The sequence below is a fragment of the Ostrinia nubilalis genome, chromosome 22 (genome assembly GCF_963855985.1).
Source record: "Ostrinia nubilalis chromosome 22, ilOstNubi1.1, whole genome shotgun sequence".
Lineage (NCBI taxonomy): Eukaryota > Metazoa > Arthropoda > Insecta > Lepidoptera > Crambidae > Ostrinia > Ostrinia nubilalis.
The window spans coordinates 5,012,027-5,036,351 of NC_087109.1; the positions used below are offsets into that span (position 1 = coordinate 5,012,027).

The following is a 24,325-nucleotide window of genomic DNA, read 5'->3' on the forward strand; positions in this document are numbered from 1 at the left end:
AATACCCAGTAGTTATGATTTTATAGGCATTCAAAGTTCGCTTAAATATTGAGTCCCGCCGACGGTCACGTGACCCCGTGTGACGTACATTCACAGCGTCCGCTCACTAGAAAACGGATATAAACATAATTAAATATATTTTTTTTGTAAATACAAACTTATTATACATATTAACACCCAGACCCATCACAGAAATTAAAATTGAACCAAACCCAAACTTGATGCGATTGTGTCGTTTTATTGCGAATTACCTTCCAGCTCCATCATTAGACCCCGATTACTATATAGAATTAAAATACTCATCAATACAAAACGAACGAGCCCAAACTCGATGCATTTAAGTCGTTTTATTATAGAGTTCCTATGGCCACCTTCCAGCTCCATCATCAGATCAGCTCCATGTCATCATAATATTGCATGGTCATCCAAATCACATGTGTTTGCGAAATTTCAGCTTAATCGGTTGCCTGGAAGTGGGTCTTAATTCAGTTTGCAAGATTCCACCCATACAAATATGAGCCAGTCGTTGTAATATGACGTCACGCGCATAAAATGGCTGGCCGGCCGCCGCCCGCACTTTTAAAATTCGATATCTTGGAAACTAATTGACGTATCGAAATAATTCTTTCACGTGTATTTTTTATTTTTAACAGAGAATACAGAAAGCTAAAAAACAAAATTAGTGAACATTCTTCATTGTGAATTCTAGATACACAAGTGATGTCACTAAGATAAAAACTCATAAAACTCGTTTATTTTTGCAAATAGGCTTTTAAAAAGCACTTTGACACGTCCCAGTCAGTATTAACCCTGGTCCACTGTTACGGGACAATAAATGGACCAGTGGGCCAGATACAACAGAATATTTCATTGATGTCATAATAATTAACAAATAAATGATAACAGGAGAAAGAACACTTTCGAATGGGATAGAGTTCTTTTTACCCGACTGCGCCAGAAGGAGGGTTATGTTTTTACAATTGCTACACCAATAACCAAACTCGTAGCTTGTGGTAAAGTCCTTTCAGCTATACTTAGATATAATAATAAATATCTCTGCCCCGAATACCGTAACAACCTAAATATTTAGCGAAGCAAACCACTCGATTGCTCAAAATGATTAATGGTACCCTAAGTTTTATAAATGTCTCAAAGATAACATTGAAGATTACCAAAATAAGCAACTCATTTACTGCGACACTTCATTGTTATTTATTTTTGTACTGATCTCATTAACGAAGTAAGTTGGGAAAGTTGTTTCCCGGAAAATGATAGTATTAATAACGTCTATAAATACTTTCTGAGTATTTATAGAGGTGTAATTGATATTCTTGTACTTGATATGTAGTCGCGTCAGTTAAATAATTACAAGAATTAAGCCGTGAACATCAAATAATTCAAAATCAAGGATAGAAAGCCGTGATGAAGTCCTGTTATATTTGTATTTCATTTCAATGGAGCTTATTAATTTTCATTTAATTAAGCTACCTCAATTACTCAACCTTCATTGGTTGAGTTTCCATTGAGTCCAAACTGCCTGAACAGGAGCTGCAGTGATGAAAAATAGAAGCGGGAATAGCCCCAACCCTGGTTATAGCAATAGTGGCAGAGGTGGAAAAGAGAAGTTTTGAAGTCTGTTGATATGATAGTGCTAAAGAAGTAGCAGTGGGGGAAAGAGGTGGAATTATTCCTGATCCTGAAAAAGCCTATATACATGACTTGCAGCGGAAAACGAGAAGTGGGATTAGTCCCGTTGTATACCTAGTCGAAGTTGTTGTCCCCAAGAGGGCAAGCTATATTAATCGAGACGTATATACTCGTAAGTGCGCTGCAAAATTCTAATAATTTATTCAGTACATAGGCTGAATAAATTATTAGAATTTTGATAATTTAAAACTTTGATAGCATCTCAGACATCTTCATTGCAAAATAGCACCAGTTACAACCAAATAAGATATACAGTTTTTAACGTGAATGCTGCTGTCTGTACAATTCCAATATCCTTTTTTTGTTCCACAGGGACTACTACTTCACCAGCGCTCAGTGGGTGTCCCTCACAGAAGTCTGCGTGGTGTGGCTGACCAGAACTCAAAACCTCTCCGTGGTGTCCGTCTGCAAGAGCCCCATGTGGTACTGTCAGGAGGTAGGACAATTTATCTATCCTTTTCCCTCTCATAGTGATTGTGTAAGAAAAAGATAGCCATTTAAATCAGGCCAGAGTGTTTTCAAGCAAAAGACGTCATCTGCTAGACAAAGGATGGACAAAGATTTGCAGAACAACGGTCCTGCTCTGCTCGCATCTAAAGCCTGGTCTGCGAGCACGTATAATTTTGTCCAATGACCCCAAGCTACCCATCTTTATCGCTCGCGCGTAATTATGTTGCTGTCGCGCTCGCACACTCACTGCGGGCGCCCGTTGCACAGTCGCGACAGCAATATAATTACGTGATTCGACCTTCACCAGCTCGGCTGGATCGGTTGACATGAACTGAGATTTGCAGAGCTTCACGAGGGTGGTAGTCCATTGTCCACTCTTACACTCGTATTCGCAAACGATGCTTGCTTAAGTGAAGCAGCAAATCGAACGCACAGCGTTGAATAGAGCTATGTGATTGGTTCGTGTGTCACCTTGTGGGTCCACGCGCAATGTTTGTGAATGCGGGCGTTAGCCTCATAACATAATTAGACCCAGGTCATGGTACAGCCAGCGTCAAATAGTTCGTGACACCCAAAGTGGACAACACAACCTTATTTAAAATGTAACAAAAACGTGTTGTGGTGACGAACTAGTTATTTGACACTGACACCGGATAGACGGTTATTTAGGCCGTTCGATGAACTATGAAAAGTCAAGGTTGGTCAAACACTGCCATAATGAATTGTGAACTGCTATAACCCAGAAAAAAGCTAGATGAAATAAAAAGAGCGCCTAAATAATGAGCTCTTGGCAAGATATAATCTGGGCGATCACGCGAGAAGTAAATCGAAGCCTATATACTTTTCTCTTGTAGTTTACCTAGTTACTAAATTAACCTTCTGAATTTCAGTACAGAATGACTTCACAAAATATTTAGGTTACTGGTTACTCGTAATTTTCATAAAGTCAAGTCAATGTTTGAAGACGGGTTTTAAAACTCCCCGCAGATTACATCGATACAGTCGCAATGCGGTCGCCAGCTGTGTGCCCTCGCCCACATAAACGAGCTTTTGTCGCGATGCAAACGCAATACTGTCGCGCTTCTGTCGCGATGCAAACGCGATTCAGTAACCCTCCCTCCGTTCTCTCCCCGATATCGTCAGTGGCGCTACTGTAGCGCGTTAGTAGCGCGTTGGCATCGCTTCAGATTCTGTAGTGTGTTGCAAATGCGACAAACGCGCGTTTCGTTAGCGAGAAACAGCATCACTACAAAAAGTCGCCGTGGGCAAGGACCCTAATCGGTGTAAATATTTTTATTAATTTTATGTGCGTATGTACTTCCATACATGTTCATACTGATAATTACTAAGTAATACGAAGCTGTTTCGTCTTTATCTTCTTTAGTATCGTATCGAACTAAATGTCATAAGGCATTATCTGCCAAATAAACTTTATTGACGTTCAATCTCCACCAGGTATACAGGATATCCTCCGGCAACGACGGCTGGGTGGAATCAGCACCGTCCCCCCTCTGGTCTGCCGGAGGGGGAGCCCTGGTCACGTTAGCCCCCATCAGGGACGGACCAGCAGGCCTGTTCAGGCACATAGTGAGGACTGAACATAATGCACACGGGCCGAGAGCGCTACCTCTTACGCACGGCAGCTTTGACGTGGTGAAGCTGCTGGCGTGGGACCACACGAATCAGCACATGTGAGTTGAACAGGGTAGTTTAAAGCTAATACGTGCTAATACTTTAGTTTAAAGTCTAAAAATAATGTTTTTTTTTAAAGTGGATAGAGTCTTTAAGGGTTCCTAGTTATTTACAATTTTCGCTAATCTGTATAAAGGTCAGCTTTTGCTTGTAGTGCACTACTTTTTATATTTCTAATTTCCTCTTCTCTGACGATGCGATACATCGTAATATCGACTTAATGTAAAACTATATTAGAGCTGACTAATTAAGAATCAATTTATCTTATAAAAACCAAGTTGTCCTGACAATCGCTAATGGAATAGTAAGAATACAATCTTAATGCTTACAAATAAATAATTCATTTTAATAACCTTCACTGCAACAGCACTGGAAGTAACCATTATGTCATATTACGTCGTGGTCTATTATGTAACACCTTTTTTGCTGATCTTTCACCAGTACCTACGCGTGAAGCAACCTTCAAAAATATACACTCGCCCAATGAATCTTCAACTTTATGAATAATCTTCTCTCCTAGATACTACCTGGGTATACCCGAAGGCAAGCCAGGCCAGCAGCACCTGTACAGAGTGTCGTCGGAGCCGCCGCGGCCGGGCTCGCCGCAGAAGCTCCCTTACTGTGTCACGTGTAATTCACAAGTAAGTACACCTTTAGAAGAACATAGAAATCGTACATTATCCCCTAAGACTGGGCCCCTTTAGAGCTGGTACAGTAGACGCGGTTTCACTCGCGCGAGTGAGTCAAAAACGCGCGCGAATGACACCTTTAGAAGAATGTGATCATCATACATCATACACTGCATGTGGACAGAATGTGTAAACCTCTCAGCAGCGCGATTCGAGACGCGGCATAATATGAACTAGCTCTTAGACGAACTATGAGTCGCTAACTGGCCTCTGGCCGTCTCTGAGTTTTACAACACAAGTTAGGCCCAGTTTCCGTGCAAGAGGAGAGGATTTACGCACTTAGAATTTAAGTATAGAGGGAAACAGGAAGCAAACAGTTAGCAGCTCATGTTTGCCTAATGGAGATACGACATAAATTGTGTCTTATCACCATGACACGACATATTATCTGTAGAAAAAAAGTTAAGTAAGTGGAGAGAATATCCTAGAATCAACGTAGGTACACTTCCAGCAAAGTTCTTAAATGACTCCAGCTTGCTATCCCTAATTTTTAAGTGATCAATATAAGAACATTTCCTGTTATGTGTTACCATAAGGGTCACTTAAAAATTAGGGATTGATGATGAAAACGGGCATAATTCCCCGGATACACTAGAGGACAAAATGTCCAGTGCAACTTAAATTCTACGTGTTGCAGCAACGTTCCTAAATTGCGCCGAATTGTCCCTCAGTGTTTCGCGCAACATTCTACGTGATCCGGGACATATTTCGTGATGACGCTCTACGGACAAAAACAGTCCAGGAAAAACAAATAGCTGATCATATTCCGCAACATGTTGCTCTATTTGTCCCCTAGTGTATTTGTTGTTAAATGTGGTAACGACAGCTACTTGTAGTCAAGTCTGTCATATTTTGAACCTTACCTCTTCATCATACAGTGGTATTCTCCACAGCCATCGCCGTCCATCAACCTGGAGTACTACGGCAGCTTGGCGTCCTCAGGGGACAGTACTTGGGACGCAGACTGGGATGAGGAGCTACCAACTGCTACGTCCCCCTCGCCTTCCAATAAGAAGAGGAAGAAGAAACACCCTGGTACTGTTGCTTATTGTTCTTGTGCTGTACCAGGTTATCACTATTGAGTATTGACAGACTGATGGTTTTGAAGTCTTTAGCCTAAAGCTAATCTTTAAATGACTAATGTCCGTTTTCACCATCAATCTCTAATTTTTTAGTGACCCCTATATTGTATATAAGGGGTCACTTAAAAATTAGGGATTGATGGTGAAAACGGGCATAAGTAATTTTATTGTCAATTTCCTCTAATATTTTGGGGGACGCCAATCAAATGGTCACCGACTTCGTAATGATGATGATAATAAGAGTTTTTGTTTTGAACTTTGATCTTGATAGTACTTTTAAACTTATTTTGATTATCTGAGTCAGTCAATAATATGCCTAAATAGGTAATATTTTTGTAGTGATTGCGTGTGTGTGAACATCATGCCTCCCCAACCCGTATCTGGCCAGCGTGTCAATGTCAAATCCTCAATTTTCCTTAATAAATTAGAGAGGATCATACTTTTGCAGTAGAAATCAACATGCGATAAGCCATGGTACTATTACTTGTTCTGTGCATTAGGTCTGATGATGACTATGTACGCACGTTGATAGAGCAAAAATCTAAGCGGTAGTTTGACGACTATACTAAGACGACATCGTATTTGCCATCATTCTCCAGAGGGCATGCCCCAGAACCTCCCGTGCCTGTACCACGAGGCGCACTTCAGTCCCTCATCAGCATACTTCGTGCTGGAGTGCCTCGGCCCTGGAGTGCCGACCTCCAGCCTCCACAAGAGTGCCCTGCCAGAGCCCAGGGCACTGCTACACTTAGAGAATAATACTGCTGTTAAGGTAAGTTTTAAGTTCCCGCGGGTGTCGTAAGTGGCGACTTAGGGACTACATATTAAACAGAGAACGGGCAGCAGCGCTCTCTGAAAAACATCAATCTTTTAAACTGCGATCTCCAACCCGCCTGACAATCGTGAGGATTATGGCAAAACCCTCCACTATGGTAGACAAAATGATAGAAGAAAGGAAGAATGGTGGGTCTATATAAAAATATTGAGTGCTTTTCATCCTCCTTTTAGGATCAAGGGGGAACTTTTCATCCCTCTAAAAAAGAAATGTAAAGGAGAACGGGCAAAAAAAACCCAGGTCCGGCGCAAGTCGAATGTATCTCAAAAAATAGACAATATTGAGGACATAATTAATCCATAGTAGCTTATCCAAAAATCGATGGCTAAAAATAAGATATTGCTATTTTTTTTCCATAGGAATAGTTATGGATTTTTACAATGGATCTTTGTGGACCTGGCAATGTTTTTTTGTCTTTAAAACTTGTATGCCTCAAGTTGAAGAGCTTATACGAAAACGCCACAATGTCAGTCCGCCTCCAGGATCAGAACTCGAAACCCATCCAGCTGCTGCGAGGTGTGAGACAGGGAAATGTCATATCTCTGAAACTGTTCACCACCGCCCTGGAAGATGTTTTCAAGCTTCTGGCGCTGACTGAAGCGGATTCGGCATAAATATCAACGGCGAGTATATCACCCACCTTCGATTCACGGACGATATCGTAGTCATGGCCGTGGAGAATTAGCACAATGCTCGATGGCCTCAGTAGAGTCTCTCAACAAGTGGGTCTTAAAATGAACATAAACAAGACAAAAATCATGTCAAACACCCGTGTTGTACCCACTCCTCTAAAGCAATTTCTCACTTTTAGCCATCGATTTTTGGATAAGCTACTATGGATTAATTATGTCCTCAATATTGTCTATTTTTTGAGATACATTCGACTTGCGCCGGACCTGGGTTTTTTTTGTATGGGCTGCGCCCATTCTCCTTTCAAAATTAGAGAACATTAATTTCAGACAGGGTTTTTCAGATTGGATAGAACTTTGAGCTTTGTTCTGTAATGCAAACTTTATTATGGATATGGTAACTTATCGTTAAATAAGTAGGTAAATATCTAGTCTCATACTATCTACCTATAGTAAATGCAAGTGTGCAATACCAAAAAAGTGTTACATAATTACAAATGAACTAATGAATAAGGCCTGCAAGTAATGTATTATCCGACTAGAAAAGGTCATTTAAAAAACATACAGCCGAACATATAACCTCCTCCTTTTTTTAAGTCGATTAAAAAGACTGGAACACACTGTTATAAGACTGAATAGAGAACTAACGAGTGCTGAAAAAAACATGACCTCGCTAAAGAAAATTAATATAACGCTGTATTCAGATTTATTCAACAATCGTCTTAATGAAGTGGCATAAAACATTTCACATACGTTATTAAGCTACGTTTTAAGAATGTTTTCTGATAGAGAAAATAATTATCATTACCATGGAGAGAAATGATGAGCTTTAGTTAGGAAGAAATAGGTAAGATTCCGTGCTACGGTCCAATAGAGCTGTACCTGTGTGAGAAACCTAAACGGCTCTTTAAATCTGAAAACATGATTTATTTTGAGTGAATTGTAACAACTTTGGATCATCAGATCATTGAAGCTGTAAAATTATCTAAAAATTCTGCTCAGTGATCCGAGATAATGTCCCGTCTTATCCCTAAAAAGTGCGTAAACTTTTTTAACTAAGTATTTAAGTTTTCTTCCGTTACTATAGCTCACTATCCTCTCTACCACAGGAGCGACTATCCTCAACTTACTATCCTTTTTACTACAGGAGCGGCTATCCTCAACTTACTATCCTTTCAACAGGAGCGGCTATCCTCAATAGCGCTGCCCACCCCCAGGACATTCTCCGTGCAGCTGTCCAGCGGGCATGCAGCCAGGGTAAGGCTGCTACTCCCACCAGGGCTCAGGGAAGACGAGGTCACCAAGTACCCTCTGGTGTTGATGGTGTAAGTACTATTTAGATAAGTTTGTTTACTTCAACAGCACATTGTATGTTTCATTTTTGTTGTGAAATGGTTTTAAGTAGGGTAAACCGTATAGCTATTGCCCACTTAAAGATTTCAAACACATTGAGATGAAAAATTAAAGAAAGTATTTTAATTATCGACCATTTATGACTTTTTCCTTATAACTCAATAAACTGTTAAACAGAATATTAACAGTTTTTAGTTAAAACTTACGTAACTTAGAAAATATCGAAATAAAGGACATTGGGAACTTTAATATGAGAAAATGCCTCACGGCGGACAAAGATGAAACGTATTTTATTTCAAAGCTTTATACTTGTAGGTATATTCACTTAAAGCGCTATGTTGTGAGATATGGGAATTCTGAGATATGACGAGTCTAAGTTGAAAATATATTTGTCTAAAATGATTTGATATTTTTACATGTTATATTGTTTGGCATTGCAGAGTAACCAATAAAAGTAAATAAAATAATATAAATAAATAAAAAATATAAATAAAATAATATAAATAAATAAAATATTATAAATACTTAAATTAATATTAGACAACATCTCATATATTACTCCAACCCAAAATAAGTAGCTAAGGCATTTGTGTTATGGAAATCGGGAACGACGAACCACAACACACCCAAACCAGAGACAATGTGAAAATATCGTTTTCTATATTGTCCCGGCCGGGAATCGAACCCGGGACCTCAGGATTGGCCCGGCACACCTTGAAAACCGGTGTGTGCGCCTCTCCGCCACGGAGGTCGTCAAAAATGTTACCTAAATGTAAAATAAAATAAAATATTAAAACTTCATTTCTCAATATTCCCATATAAGAGAGAAAAAAAAATGCACGGAAATTCATTGGATATTAGTATGTATCATCTGTGATAGGTTTCGTTTGTGTCCGCTACTTTTCGAAAAGTGGGGCAAAAAGTTCCCAATGTCATTTAAAATCCTCCAAAAAGTACAGTCATTGCCCATTACTTACACTAATTGCCCACATCAAAGCACAGTAATTGCCCAGTATCTTAAAACCAAATAATCAATTTTAAAATGACAAAATAGGCTTTAAATAAACAAAACAAAACATTAAACTTAAATTCTAGTAGTACAGTCTTCAAAATTTCAAAATAAATTGCGTTTGGCCTTATTAACATATTATCAAATATTTCTTGAGCTGATGTTGATGAGTCAGAATCGGTAGAGACAGAATCATTTACTTCAAAACATAGATGACGCAAAAATTTGAATTTTGTATGTAAATTTTATATGTATTTTTTTTTATCTTCTTTGATATCAGTTCAAGTGCTTGCTCAGAATGTTCAATTAGCTGTTGGTTATTCTTACCTAAAGTTGTATCTATTTCCTTACAATTAACATTTTCACTAGTAGATTTAACGTAGGATTTTCATTTTTTGTATTTGCGTTTGAATTTTTATCAATTTTTTCAAGCCATACCATAATTTTCAGCAATTTATCTTGTAGATAAATTGTTGGATAATCTTGTACAGCTTCTATCGCTTTTTGCAAATTTTCTTTGCTATATTGAACTTTTGGAGTCTTTGGCATACTGAAAATGAAACATTAAAAGCCATTTCAATATTTATGCCTGTAAATTGCAAAACAAGTCTAGCAATGAGCAACTTAAACACTGCTACTGCATGGTGGCAACACTCTAATAATAATTGCCCTGGGCAATAGGGGAAAGTAGTACGAGATGATCCCCTTAAGCGGGAATCGCTGTAAAATACATATTTTTCGAGGTAAACCAAAAATAAATACGATTAATACTAGTATATTTATCTATCTAACTTTCCTTATACTCAAAACCAGAAATTAATTGAGGTTTCATTAAAATATTTCATTTTTTGCAAAACCTTACAAAGTGATCATCTTGTACACCCCTGTGGGTAAGATGATCCCCCTGGTAGGGGTAGGATGATCCCTATGATTCTATTTTATGATCTATTCTTTTCTGGTTGTATTCCTTTCGGAGTACCTAATTATGCGAACAAATCGTTAAAAAGTTAGAAAAGAAAAACATTTACGAATTAAATAACGAAAATAACTTAATCTTTCTTAGTACCTGCTAAGAAGCGTTTAAATAATTTAAACGCTTTTTGGCTGGAGCTGTGTTGCACATATCACTAATAAATTCACCTGCTTCATCACCCTCTACCCCAGCATATGCTTTATGGCCCCATTTTCCACATGCATAACATTTTATCCATCATTCACCGTTGGTATCGCTTGAAAACTTTTCTGTTCAGTACACCCACTCAGTATCATCTTCTTCAGACTCAGGTGAGTTATACGAAGTTCTCTTTCTTTTATTTCACTTCCCTTTACCCACTCCATTGACTTTTTTGTTTTAATTCCCAGGGATCATCTCGTACATATAGGAAGGGATCATCTTGACCCAAGTCCCACTTTTTGTTAAATATTTGCTAAAATAATCTACAAGTACGCGGCCATGTTTTTATGGCCAAAATATTAAAATTAAACATAATAGAAAGCCTAACGACAACAGTAATTACATTTAACATTGTTTGAATAAAAGTAACATAAGCTCAAAGTCATGCCTATTTTAGATGAAAAGTACACAATTTATCTTTTTTCTTGTCAAATTTGATGTATCGCTCACGCCACCATTACGATTTGACTGAGGCGGGGAGGTGTCCAGAGCTATGTTTTACCAGTGAAAGAAACTAAATAACGTTAGTGGTTTCAGCACAATCGCAAAGGATCATCTTACCCCAGGGGATCAACTCGTACTACTTTCCCCTAACTATACATTAACATATGGCAATAACTGAAATGATGGTGGGCAATAACTAAAAATATACAGATTTACGTGCAGTGATTACCCACCGTTAAAATGACCGTTAGAAATCAAATTTTATCAGTTATTTTCATTGACAATGGAGAAAACACTTATAATTTCATAATGACTATACACCTAGGGTTGCCAGGCGTCCGGCTTTAGCCGGACATGTTTGGCTTTTTAGGGTCTTGTCCGGCCAAATACTGCCATGTCCGGCCTGTCCGGCTTTTGTTAGGCTTTTTATTTGGTTGCCGCGCCAGGCGAAAGTCGAGCCACAGAATCATATGAAGCGCACGCATCAGGATGTTGGTTAGCAACCGATGATGATAGTACTCACTCATGAGCTGACACTAATTGCACCCCCCCCCCCCCCCCGTCACATGTCCGGCTTTTGAGGTAAAATGTCCGGCCAAATTAAACACAAAGTCCGGCTTTTGTGATTTTGGACCTGGCAACCCTATATACACCATTAGTTGAATATTAAATAACTTGCAAAAAAAATTTACCTCTAAGCAAGTCATTCCTTAGTAAAATTGTTAAAGTCTTTACCTGTTTGAGTAACATTTTCACCCGTCTTGACAAAATCCGCCATAACTGTTTTTTTTAGTGTTTCCTATTGTACATTTTAAATCTACTGTACATTGATCTCGGAGCCATCTACTTAGTAAATTCAAATCTAACTAGAGTGATTCAAAGTCAGCACCTGACAATATTATTCTTAAAGCGGGCAATCACTACCAGTGGGCAATCACTCTCTGGTTTACCCTACGTAGATTTATGCCGTTTATATTGTCCTATTTGTAGACATTTGACGGGTTAAACTTGGATAATTTCGAAGTCATTGAGACATTGATTTTTTTATTTTTTATTTATTTTACACTGCGCTTCTAGTCCCAAACTAAGCAAAGCTTGTCGTGCTTATACTATGGGTACTAGACAAATGGGTTGAGGGAAAATAAACTAAAAAATAAAATTGTCCCAAAAAATGCTTGAATTTTGGCAGTAATTTGTAAACGTGCTTTATTATTAAGAAAAATTACAATTTCAACACTTAAAATCGATTTCATTATTTTATCACTATTAGACAGACAACCGAATTTATAAGCTAAAACTTTCTGGTCTAATGGACTCAGATGTCTAGGGTTTGCATAAACTTGCAAAACAGTTTTATCAATGCAAAGACGTCGAGAGAGACTGCAGGGCTACTCTTAACCGTTTACGTATTTTCGGCTCTATCTGTCACTGTCGCTCATTCTGCCAACTCGCTTTCCATGAGAGGGTTGGATATATTCGAAACTTCGCATAACTTTGTAGTACCCCGCTGTTCAACTTTGGTGGAGATAACAAGTTGCCGTGGAAACTTTCGTGTACTAAATCTATTATTTAATAGTGAGCAACAGTTATTATATCAATCTTGATTAAATTTAGCGAATGTTTTGTATATTTTAAACTAGCTTTTTCCCTTCGCTCGCGTTAGATTTGATTTTGGTGCCATATAAACTTTGAACCCCCCTTTAGGGGTTGAGTTTTGGAAAATCCTTTCTTAGCGCACGCCTATAACATAATAGCTAAATCCGTTCAGTGGTTTGAGCTGATACATCAATCAGTCAGTAACGGTTGCCACAGATTCAAAAGTAACTATTATAACTCGATGGGTGCCTGGAATAAAGCCACAATCGACAAAACGCAATTTTACAGGAGAAGAGATTTAGTGAAAATTTTGAATAATAACTAAACTACGAGGCGTATCCAAAAGGTTTGTATATCAAACGATGCGTTATTTTTTCTGGAGTAACATATAGTGTGCATAAGTTTATAGTGCTTAGAATATACCTTAAAAAAGGTAGAAATATATATTGCCGCTTCATACATTGAAAGTCGGTTCGGTAAGAGTCCATTGTGGTTTTATTCCGGTAAAAAGTTCGAAATTAATCATACAGCAATAGTGTATTGCAGCGTTGTACGCTGATCTGAAGGATGTAAGGTGAATACAGTAATAGCGGTTTGCTTGAATTTAATGATCGACTTGGAAAATGTACTGGTGAATGCTGTGTACATTGTATGTTCATATGGTCCGTATCGAAATGAGTACAAAGTTGAATATCTCGAGTGTTTCGTTAATATCTTTGTATAAAGTAGTGGAATTTATTAGTATTTAATTATAATATTATAATATTACACGCTTTTTCCCGCGGCTTTTTCGTAGTTAAGAAGGTATCATTAATTTTGTAACTTTTTTCCAATTTCATGACCTAGTAGGCTTTAAAAAGACTTGTCTTTTTTTCGGGTTGACTTATCTCAGATTTCTGATTTTTGATCAAATCGCTATTAATTACAGACCTTTGAAAAAAATATTCACCTTCCTATCTTTTATGCAAGATTCAAATTTTTTGCTAGAAACGTAAAAAATATGCTTTTAGCAGAAAATTATCAAATTTTCAACTTAAATGTTTAAATAATAAAAAATAAGAACTTCCATAGGTTCTAAATAATTTTAAAAACTGCGCAGTTTCCTGGAAATTCATAATAATACAAAAAAAACATGTACTGAATAGGCCACTTTTCCTGTAATATCCCCACTAAAGTGGTAAGTCGGAGATTCCGCTAAATTTCAGGTTCTCCTCACACTAGTAGACATTTTAAGGGTAATAGTAAAAAATGTAACAACTGCCTCTGTAGTCAAGTGGTAAGAAGTAAGCTCCATAGGTCCCGGGCTCGATTCCCAGTGGAGGCGAAATTTTCTGCTCAGTTTGGTTGAACGTAGGGTTTGATCTAAGTCTGCCTGGCTACCTTCCCATTAAGTCTGTCACCATAACAATAATGTTAACAACATTAGGTACTATGTTCCAGCAGTTGGAGGTAGGATAGCCTATTGGTTGGTTGAAGTTCCCTTCCACCTTCAGCTTGATCATCACTTTCTATCAGGTGAGATGAAGGGCAAGAGCTTCCTGGTTTGTTGATAAACAAATGTTTTGTTCAGTTATTGTCTCTAAATCTGTTCTACGTAATGTAAACTGTTATTTCGAACCTATGGACGTTCTTTTTTTATTTAAATTTTAAATATGAAATTTTTTTAATGTTCTTTTAAAAGCATATTTTATTTTTCATGATTTTTGTATTTTGCATCAAAGTTAGGAAGGTGTATATTTTTTTCAAACATCTGCAATTAATAGCGATTCTGTAAAAAGAAAGAAATTTGAGATAAGTCAACCCGAAAAAAAAATAAAAAAATTTAAAGCAGTAGGCTTTAATTATTTTTAATCTTTTTTTCGGGTCATGAAATTTTAAAAAGTTAAAAAATTATTGATAACTTCTAAACTACGAAAAATCGTAGAATAGTAAACCACCCAATCATTGGCACTCTACCAATTTATTGGCATGCTCCAGTTTTTTAAGAAAATTAAGGTTTTTTGTAGACAAACCTTATATTTTTTAGTAGAAATTGTACAGTAATATCATTTATTACTCAACTGGCTACACACGTTTTTTATTTTTTCAAACATCGCGGCGCACCAACCATTTGTTTGACAAACCGCGACCTGTGCGAAAAAAACAATCGAAATATTCGTTTTTTACTAAGGTAAGAGCTATCATAATCTTTTGAAAAAATGCAAATCTATTTTGTTGTCCCTATACATAATGATTTTGTCTTATTATTGAATATATTAACTGCCTTTTTAAAACATTATTTTATAATTTAACCGCCAACTTTTAATTATTTGTGGTGTGCCAACATTTGGTATGCGTAAAATCTGTTTATCCATTTTATTGGCACACATGCCAATAAAAGGGTATTTAAAATAATCTGAGTTTATTAAAAATTATACCTTGGTTGTCTCAAAATTGAGTTTAAATTGCATTTAAAATATTTTTTAACGTTTTGGATACACCAATCCAAATGTTGGCCCACTGCCAATTATATAAAATCCATTTATTGGCACGGGTGTCAAACATTGGTTAAAAAGGTGCCAATAAAAAATATTATCTTTTCAGCCACTTTCAAAGCCTTTCAAAGTCTTATTCCACTAATCCCCGTTGACAATCTCCGTCAACGGGGATTAGTTAACTTTTTATTCATTAATCCCCGTTAACGCCAATGGAGTTTACGACGGGGATTAATCAACTAAAAAGTTAATTAATCCCCAGTACGTTAAAAATAAAATACTCAAGTAAGAATCAGGTACGTTCTATTTATTACTGGATAAGAACTCACTTATTATTTTTATTATCAAATTAAATTAAATTTAAGACTGATTACAATACTTAAAAAAAATTAACACTTACCTGATTAACCAAAAGCACTATGGATATTGAATCGTTATTCTCCATTCATCATTTAAAAGAAGATGGAAACGATTACATACAAATTTGGGCCAAGATGTAACAAGATAAAAATGGTGTAAATTAATAGCTTTGTAATCAGGCTTAAAGGACAATGGGCAAAATGGTACCCGGCTCCAATAGATATGTGTCTAGTATCGTTTGAAAGGTCTTACCAAGATGAACAACTTTTACTATGACCACCAGCCTCAGATCTGGTTGTGTACGAAGATATACATACTTTTTTGCAGAATGGTACCCGGCTCCAATAGTTATGTTTGTAGTCTCATTTGAAAGGTCTTACCAAGACGAACAACATTTACTATGGCCACCAGCCTCAGATCTGGTTGCGTTCGAAGATAAAGATACTTTTTGTGTAACCTAAGTATCATACAGTATGAAGGGGGACGCACTCGAGGCAGGGCACCGACGAGATGGTCGGACGCGGTGAGGAAGACGGTGGGCGGGAGTTTGCATCGTGCGGTCCACACAGCTTATGACCGCAGTCTGTGGAGGAACACTATCTATGGTCGCGATCCTCATCAGTGAGGGACCGAGGAAGAAGAAGAAGAAGTATCATACGTGTCCATCGTATGGTACTTAGGTTATGCGAGGCAGGAAGGGTTTACTGCTCCAGCATCCTTCCTTAACTCTATAACTATTGATGGGGATAATTGTGAAATAAATATTTTTATTTAAAGAAGTACTACCCCCTTATTAATAAAAAGTTACACCTAGGAAGAGCCTTGGATTAAAATGACATTTCCATACCAAATGACAATTTAAGCCAGAGTTCAACTAGAGTGTAACTGTTATTAATAAAGGGGTTAAAGTTTTATTACTTATTAAGGGTTTTATTGTGGGTTGCTAAAGCGAATAAACCCACAAGACCCAATAAGTCCACCCACAAGATGGACCGACGACCTCATAATGGTAGCGGGAAGGCGCTGGATGCAGGCCGCCACCAACCGGCCATTGTGGAAATCATTGGGGGAGGCCTATGTTCAACTGGACGTCCTATGGCTAAAATGATCATGATGATGATGATGAAGGCGAATAAAGAGCTAATAGCTTGGGTAGTTCATCGTAGGTATAATCCTTTCCTTTTCAATGCTTCTTTTAGTTATATTAATAGAATGTAGTCATAATACATACTCGTATACATGGATGATTGTGTTATACTTTCATTATAATACTTAGTGGAATTACTGCTTTCAAAACGTGAATTAGATCTGGCCCCATAGCAGACATTTACCTACATCTAAAGGCCTTTTAAAATATATATTGGTTATGGCTATTGGAGCGGGTACCACTTTCCATACATTTGTGCCCATCATCCTTTAATTTAATTTGATTATAAAAATAATCAATAAGTGAGTTCTTATCCAATAATAAATAGAAGGTACCTGATTCTTACATGAGTATTTTATTTTTAACGTACTGGGGATTAATTAACTTTTTAGTTGATTAATCCCCATCGTAAACTCCATTGGCGTTAACGGGGATTAATGAATAAAAAGTTCAGTAATCCCCGGGATTATTGGAATAAGCCTTTGAAAGTGGTACCACGGTCTACTATACAATTCAGATTGAAACATCCTGATCATCGCTCTAAGCCCGGTCCGTTCACAATTTTAACTGACGAGGAAGAACAGCTTTTTTTTGACTGGATAAAATAAAAATCAGTAGCAAAAAAGTATTTCCGAAGAGAAAACAAGATTTGATAAAAGTGTTTATGAAAAGTTTAAAACCATTTTTAAATATAAGCGTTTGAACTGATATTGTATGTTCCTATACAAATAAATTTTACTTTTCTTATAACAAAGGATTTTATTTTGTTTATTTCTATCATGAATCTCTTTAAAACCTCTACATAAGACCTAGCAGCTATTTTTCAGTCTTGCGAGAACAGTGCCAATAATAGGTAATTATCACTGCCAATAAAAGGTTTGGCTATGCCAGGAACTGGTGTTTTGAGGTATTTTTTTAAAAGGTACACTATGTTGAATAAATGACTTAATTTATTAATGATAAGTACTTTATAATATTCTGCAAATATTAAAAGACCAATATAAATGATTTTTTCTTTGATAAAACATATTTTTACATGCAAATTTTATCGGTTTTGTGAAGTAGCTGCTTAAAGTGCCAATAATTGGGTGGTTTACCCTACATGGCGGTAAAATCGAACTAGGCATGATTCTCACCTTCACCAGAAGTATTATTACTTGAGAAAGTTTAAAGTAACTGTACAAGTAATGTATATTGTGGATTGGTATACAAAGTTTATTTCGGGGAACAAAGCCGCAATGGCCGTTACTTGTAGAAGATTGAAATAAAACTTTTTACATTGCACATGGCATGATTATTCCGGTAAACAAATTTTAAAAGATGTGTGGGGAATAACGATTCAATATCCATAGTGCTTTTGGAAAATCAGGCAGTTACAAAGATAAAATTCTAAAAAAAAATCACAAGGTGTATAGGAACCCGCAGATTCCAAAAAACACTTAATCGGAAAACTGCTGCAATGGCTATTGCGGCTTTATTCCAGGCACCCATCGAACTGTAGTTTTTGCAATTCACGAAGGCAAGTGAGCTTTATGTGTGGTGGCCCGCTACTGTTAGTTTTTCAAGTCTTGATAGACATCACACATTCGTTATGTGCATGTACGCACACGTACACACACAAGTAAGCTCACTCGCCTTCGTAAGTTGCAAGCACTATACTAGTTTGCGACATTTTCACGCCTCAACTAAATTGACTTGCCAAAGTCTCAACTCACAGTCCACAAACATAAGTAGGTACAGATGTAGCATCAAGATATGCATCTTATGTGCTGACAATAAGTGCTATTTTGCAACAAAAATGTAAAGTCTGATGTGCAATTAACATGGCTGAAGGCGCCCAGAGCTTGAAGCAAGCTTGTAACAAGAGAAAGTTCGCTGGACAACGAGTTCGTTAATCGACGCGAAGTTTCCATGTCCACGATGTTTGTTGATTTTCTACTGAATATTTTAATACAAGTGTCCACCGGGGCATCGTATGGGATAAACATTGACCTTAGATAGACATTGGCATAATAAATAGCCTATCTCTATCTGGAATCAGGTTTAGTAACATACTTTTAAATGGTGAAAAATTAAAATTTTGATGAGATTACACAGAAATAAATATTTTTTTATTTATTTAGTTAGGTACAGCAACAGAATACCTACAAATTAGTTTTCACTCTTGTCTTATCAAAAACAGATCATTAACAAATGGTTATCTATTAAACCACTGTTTTATGTTATTATAGTACTTTCTTCTACCTTCAGCTTCATTCGCGTTAAGGTTTTTTCACAAAAGTCTGTAATATAGTGGCTTAGCTCAATAAATATTGTAAAAAAATATATTCCTTACATGAGAAATGGTGGGTTTCCCTTACCATTATCATATTACACACATAACCGTGTTTTAGGCAGTTTGTGTAATGCCAATGCTTATGACGTTCATTGTTGTCGCTCTCTCCAACAATGGCTTCCGCAGAACAGCGTTCTGAGTTCCACCTCAGAGCATGATTTTGTGGCATGACATATGCAAATGCTGAGCGGTGGCCATTTTTGGTTCTATTCGTTGCATGGTTGCACCTACTTACTTATCTGTGTCATTTTATGTAAGAGCCAAAATAAATGTTTTTCTATTTCCATTTTTACAGAGTCTATAGGTTATCAGGCTACATTTCCTTTAAAAAAGCATGTATTACAACTACATAAAATGCCACATCGTTTACCAGTGTTACTCGTAGATCAAATTATGCAAATTTAAAAATCTCTTGCAAGTAAGATCCTCTATAGCAGAGTTTGTTCAAGTCGCCGAGACCTTCCGACCGAAGACTTTATTAATCACTTGGCGGTAGGGATGGGTGGAGTTTTCATTTGTCGATGAGATATTTTTATCGATATGAGAAAATTGGTAATATTTTATGTATGCTACTACGAGAGTTTGGATACGTTATAACATATTCCAACTCTCGAATGTATCCATCCCTGTGAAGTATAAGAAGTTAAGTATTTCGATATTTATAGCCACGATAGCCGAACGGTGAAGGGGTTGGAGTGGCCGACTCGAGATCCGAGGAACGCGGGTTCGAATCCCACTGCCGTGGTGCCACTATTGTGGTGAGCCCACTCATAACACAAGCTTATTTAGCTTAACACGAGGGGCTAATGGGACTATTAGTAATTTGGGCAATACAAATTGTTAATAATCTTTATAAAAAAAATAGTAATAATAATAATAATAATAATTTTGCCGATTATTTTGGTTTGACGACAAATAAAATCAACGCCATAAAGGCAACACATTGTTTTTTTTACAGCAGAGTACTCTGCTGTTCGTACTTACGAACGAAACGTACCTATGTAAAAAAAAATGTTAACCTTGCTAGACTGTCGCAAGAGCAAAACTTGTTTAACTTACACTGAACAGTGCTAATATACCTAATTAAATCGTGAACGGCATTTTATATGTAAAAGATAGGTATCGATATCTGGGCATCGATGTCATCGATAAGTCGATACTGTTGCAATCCTTGGCCCGCCCAGTTTTACAGTCTACTCTTGTGCAGTTATTGAAATACTTGCAGAGCGATTTATGAACTTTGATACTGCAATAAAACTGTTAAGCCTCGGCCAAACAATGACAGGAAACTTTATTTTATAGAGTGCGATAAAAACAATATATCACCAACATGTTAGCTTTTAACTAATTTGCTTTTAAAAAGTTATGAAGTATGACTGATATTGATTTTTTTTTATCCACAACGAGGAAGCTCTTGGCCTGTATCTCACCTGATGGTAAGTGATAATCAGGCCGAAGGTGGAAGCGAGCTTCACCCGGAATCCTCAATCACGGAGGAACTGCCTATTTTACCTCTAACTGCCGGAACACAACAATGCTGTTAACATTGACGACTTCACCGAGAGACTGGTAAACTAAAACCAAGAGATAATGACTTTTCTCTCAAAGTTCACGATAATTTGATATCTGCAGATAAAGATGTAGCGGAAGCTTTTGACAAATTTTTTGGTAATATAGCTTCAGCAACAACTGCCAACTTAAAGTCATCTCCCTCCGAGGCTGAAGAAATATTGAAAACCCACGTGACACCCTGTGACTCGCACTTCTCTTTTAAACATATTACTCCATTAGATCTCACTAAAACTTTTAATCTTTTAAATGTAAAGAGTACAACTGATATCTGGGGCCTTCTGCCTATTATACAACTCGAGATTTTCTTAATGATAAGTCATCCTGGGAGTAGGATTATGGTCCTCTCATGCTCGCACTAAAAAGAATTAAAATGAAAAGTAATATTGTTTATTAGAGAATAAATTTTATAATAATACATTAACTTAAAATGACTTAAAAACTAAAATTTAAAAATTACTAATGATAAAAACTATTTACAAAATAAAAAATAGTTCACCCCCAGCGCCGCAGTCAGGAATGGTGCCCAAAAGGCTGGCAGCATTGCCACGTTGAATGGCCAGGCTAATTCTCTGACCAAAATAGCTGCCAGCCTTTTGATCACCGGTCACCTCGGTAAGCCTCTTTGCCAGTTCCTTATAAAAGTAATATTGTATAAACTAATAATAACCACAGTTAGCGATAATATTCAATAATTGCATAGAGAAGGGCATCTTCCCCGACCTCATGAAACATAGTAGACTAATGCCATTATTTAAGTCTGGTAGCAAAACCGACCCTGGCAATTATAGACCCATTTCTATCTTGCCCGCTCTAAGCAAGATTTTTGAAAAAATCATACAGGAGCAACTTATGATTCACTTTGGCTCTAATAAACTATTTCATGGTGAACAATATGGTTTTACCAAGGGTCGTTCCACCACCGATGCCGGGGTTGCACTACTTAAACATATCTTCGAGGCTTGGGAGAATTCTCAAAATGCACTAGGGGTCTTCTGTGATCTCTCAAAAGCTTTTGACTGCGTAGAACATCAAACGCTAATTCGCAAACTGCACTATTATGGGGTGAAGGACTCGGCTTTGGATTTAATACAATCCTATTTAAACTTTAGAGTTCAAAAAGTTGACATAAATGGTGTTTTGTCTTCTGGGTCATCTGTGAAAATGGGAGTTCCGCAGGGGTCCATTCTGGGTCCATTCTTGTTTCTTATATACATTAATGATCTACCATATTTTGTTAAGGACTCTTGCGAAATCGTGTTATTTGCTGATGACACATCTTTGATTTTTAATATTGATAGAAGTAAAAATAACTTTGACGATGTAAATAATGCACTAACAAGAGTTTTAAGTTGGTTCACTACAAATAATTTACAACTCAATGCAAAGAAAACAAAATGTATAAAATTCTCTTTGCCTAACGTAAAAACAGTTAGTACCCAAATAGAACTTAATAATAATGCAATCGATCTGGTAGACTCTACTGTATTTCTGGGAATTACCCTGGATTCAAAACTCCAGTGGGGCCCCCATATAGAAACTCTGGCGGGAAAGCTCAGCTCAGCGGCTTTTGCAATAAAAAGGATACGGTCATTAACCGATGTTTCAACAGCTCGCTTAGTCTACTTTAGCTACTTTCATAGCCTAATGTCATATGGAATCATGCTATGGGGCAAAGCTGCAGATTTTGAAACAATATTTATTTTGCAAAAACGTGCGATAAGATACTTGTATAAAATGAAAGCAAGAGCGTCCCTTAGAGAATTGTTTAAAGAAATTGGCATTCTCACGGCCGCTTCACAATACATCTTAAACTGTATTATATTTATTCAACAAAATATTAATGAATTCAAAAAGAAAAGTGATATTTACCAAATTAACACTAGAAATAAAAATAAATTGGCTATACCCGCTTTTAGACTTAATAAAGTGTTTGCCACTTTTATGGGACAAGGTATCCATTTTTATAACAAAGTCCCTGATAAATATAAAGAGCTACCGTATAATAAATTTAAAGGTATAGTTAAAGATCACATGCTTAAAAAAGCCTATTATACAACTCGAGATTTTCTTAATGATAAGTCATCCTGGGAGTAGGATTATGGTCCTCTCATGCTCGCACTAAAAAGAATTAAAATGAAAAGTAATATTGTTTATTAGAGAATAAATTTTATAATAATACATTAACTTAAAATGACTTAAAAACTAAAATTTAAAAATTACTAATGATAAAAACTATTTACAAAATAAAAAATAGTTCACCCCCAGCGCCGCAGTCAGGAATGGTGCCCAAAAGGCTGGCAGCATTGCCACGTTGAATGGCCAGGCTAATTCTCTGACCAAAATAGCTGCCAGCCTTTTGATCACCGGTCACCTCGGTAAGCCTCTTTGCCAGTTCCTTATAAAAGTAATCCCAACTAATATTATAAATGCGAAAGTAACTCTGTCTGTCTGTCTGTCTGTTACGCTTTCCCGCTTAAACCTCGCAACCGATTTTGATGAAATTTGGCATAGAGATAGTTTGAGTCCCGGGAAAGAACATAGGATAGTTTTTATCCCGGTTTTTGAAACAGGGACGCGCGCGATAAAGTTTTTCTGTGACAGACAAAATTCCACGCGGGCGAAGCCGCGGGCGGAAAGCTAGTATTGTATAAACTAATAATAATTTCTCAAATGTTATAGTGTCATGCTTCTCAATCTGGACTGTTACTTAGCTTTATTATTAGTTTTTTTTTTAAGAGATAACTTGGCATTGTCATTCTCACTAAAATGTCTCTGGGGTGGTGGCGTAGTGAGGCGGGTCGTTACATTCCCTCTAATATGGTCGAGTGAAGCGATGGCTGGTTCACTCGTCATGTCTGTGAACAGGCGCTGCTTTCGGGGACTGGTCAATTCAAGTTATTTAAATTTATGTATGCGAGTCATTTCTACTAGTACCTTAATATGTAAGTCTAGATATTAGCACGTCACTACCTTGTTTAATATACCACGCAATCTTGTATACCCATTCTTATGATACACCATACAAGAATGCATGGTAAATTCAGTGAACTGCTCCTGAATCGAATGTACCTACTACTACTATTTCTATTTATTTATATTAACCGGCAGACAGTGGTGACTGAGTTTGTTGCGGCGCTTCTTCTCAGCACTTGCCAAATGTTGGTCTCGAAGCGCTGGTAGGGTAAAAAGATTATGAGACATGTAGAGGCTCCTTAAGAGCATATTATGACGATTTGTAAGAACTATTTTTTAGTCTAAACAAATAAAGAAATTTTGACTTTGACTTTGACTTTGACTAATGATGAATTTAGGGATAAAAATTCGTTCGGAATTCTATTATATGTTAGAACTAGCGGCCGCCCGCGACTTCGTGCGCGTGGATCTCGTTTTACCCCCCCTTCATCTATCTTACGCGGTTCAGATTTTTTCATACAAATGTTTTTTCCCGCTAACTCCCGTTCCCGTGAGATTTTTGCAATATCCTGTTGTAACTAAGCTTTAAGTTTACTAAGGTACCTGCATGCCAAATTTCAAGAGTATATCTTACGCGGTTTAGATTTTTTCATACAAATGTTTTTTCCCACTAACTCCCGTTCCCATGGGAATTTTGCAATATCCTGTTGTAACTAAGCTTTAAGTTTACTAAGGTACCTGCATGCCAAATTTCAAGCGTCTAACTTAAGCGGTTTAGATTTTTCGTACAAAAGGATTTTCCCGCTAATTCCCGTTCCCGTGGGAATTCCTAAGTATCCTATAACCTGCCCAGGAGTATGAAGA

The 24,325-nt window shown here is 37.0% G+C and overlaps 1 protein-coding gene across 1 annotated transcript in view; it reads left to right on the forward strand.

The window, feature by feature from the left end:
* LOC135083032 (inactive dipeptidyl peptidase 10) overlaps positions 1–24,325 on the forward strand; it is a 255,916-nt gene that overhangs the window by 221,169 nt on the left and 10,422 nt on the right. The window contains exons 9-14 of the mRNA XM_063977796.1: positions 2,020–2,143; positions 3,613–3,848; positions 4,370–4,490; positions 5,432–5,573; positions 6,220–6,392; positions 8,267–8,409. Coding sequence (XP_063833866.1) covers positions 2,020–2,143; positions 3,613–3,848; positions 4,370–4,490; positions 5,432–5,573; positions 6,220–6,392; positions 8,267–8,409 — 939 coding nt within the window. The remainder of the gene's footprint in view (positions 1–2,019; positions 2,144–3,612; positions 3,849–4,369; positions 4,491–5,431; positions 5,574–6,219; positions 6,393–8,266; positions 8,410–24,325) is intronic.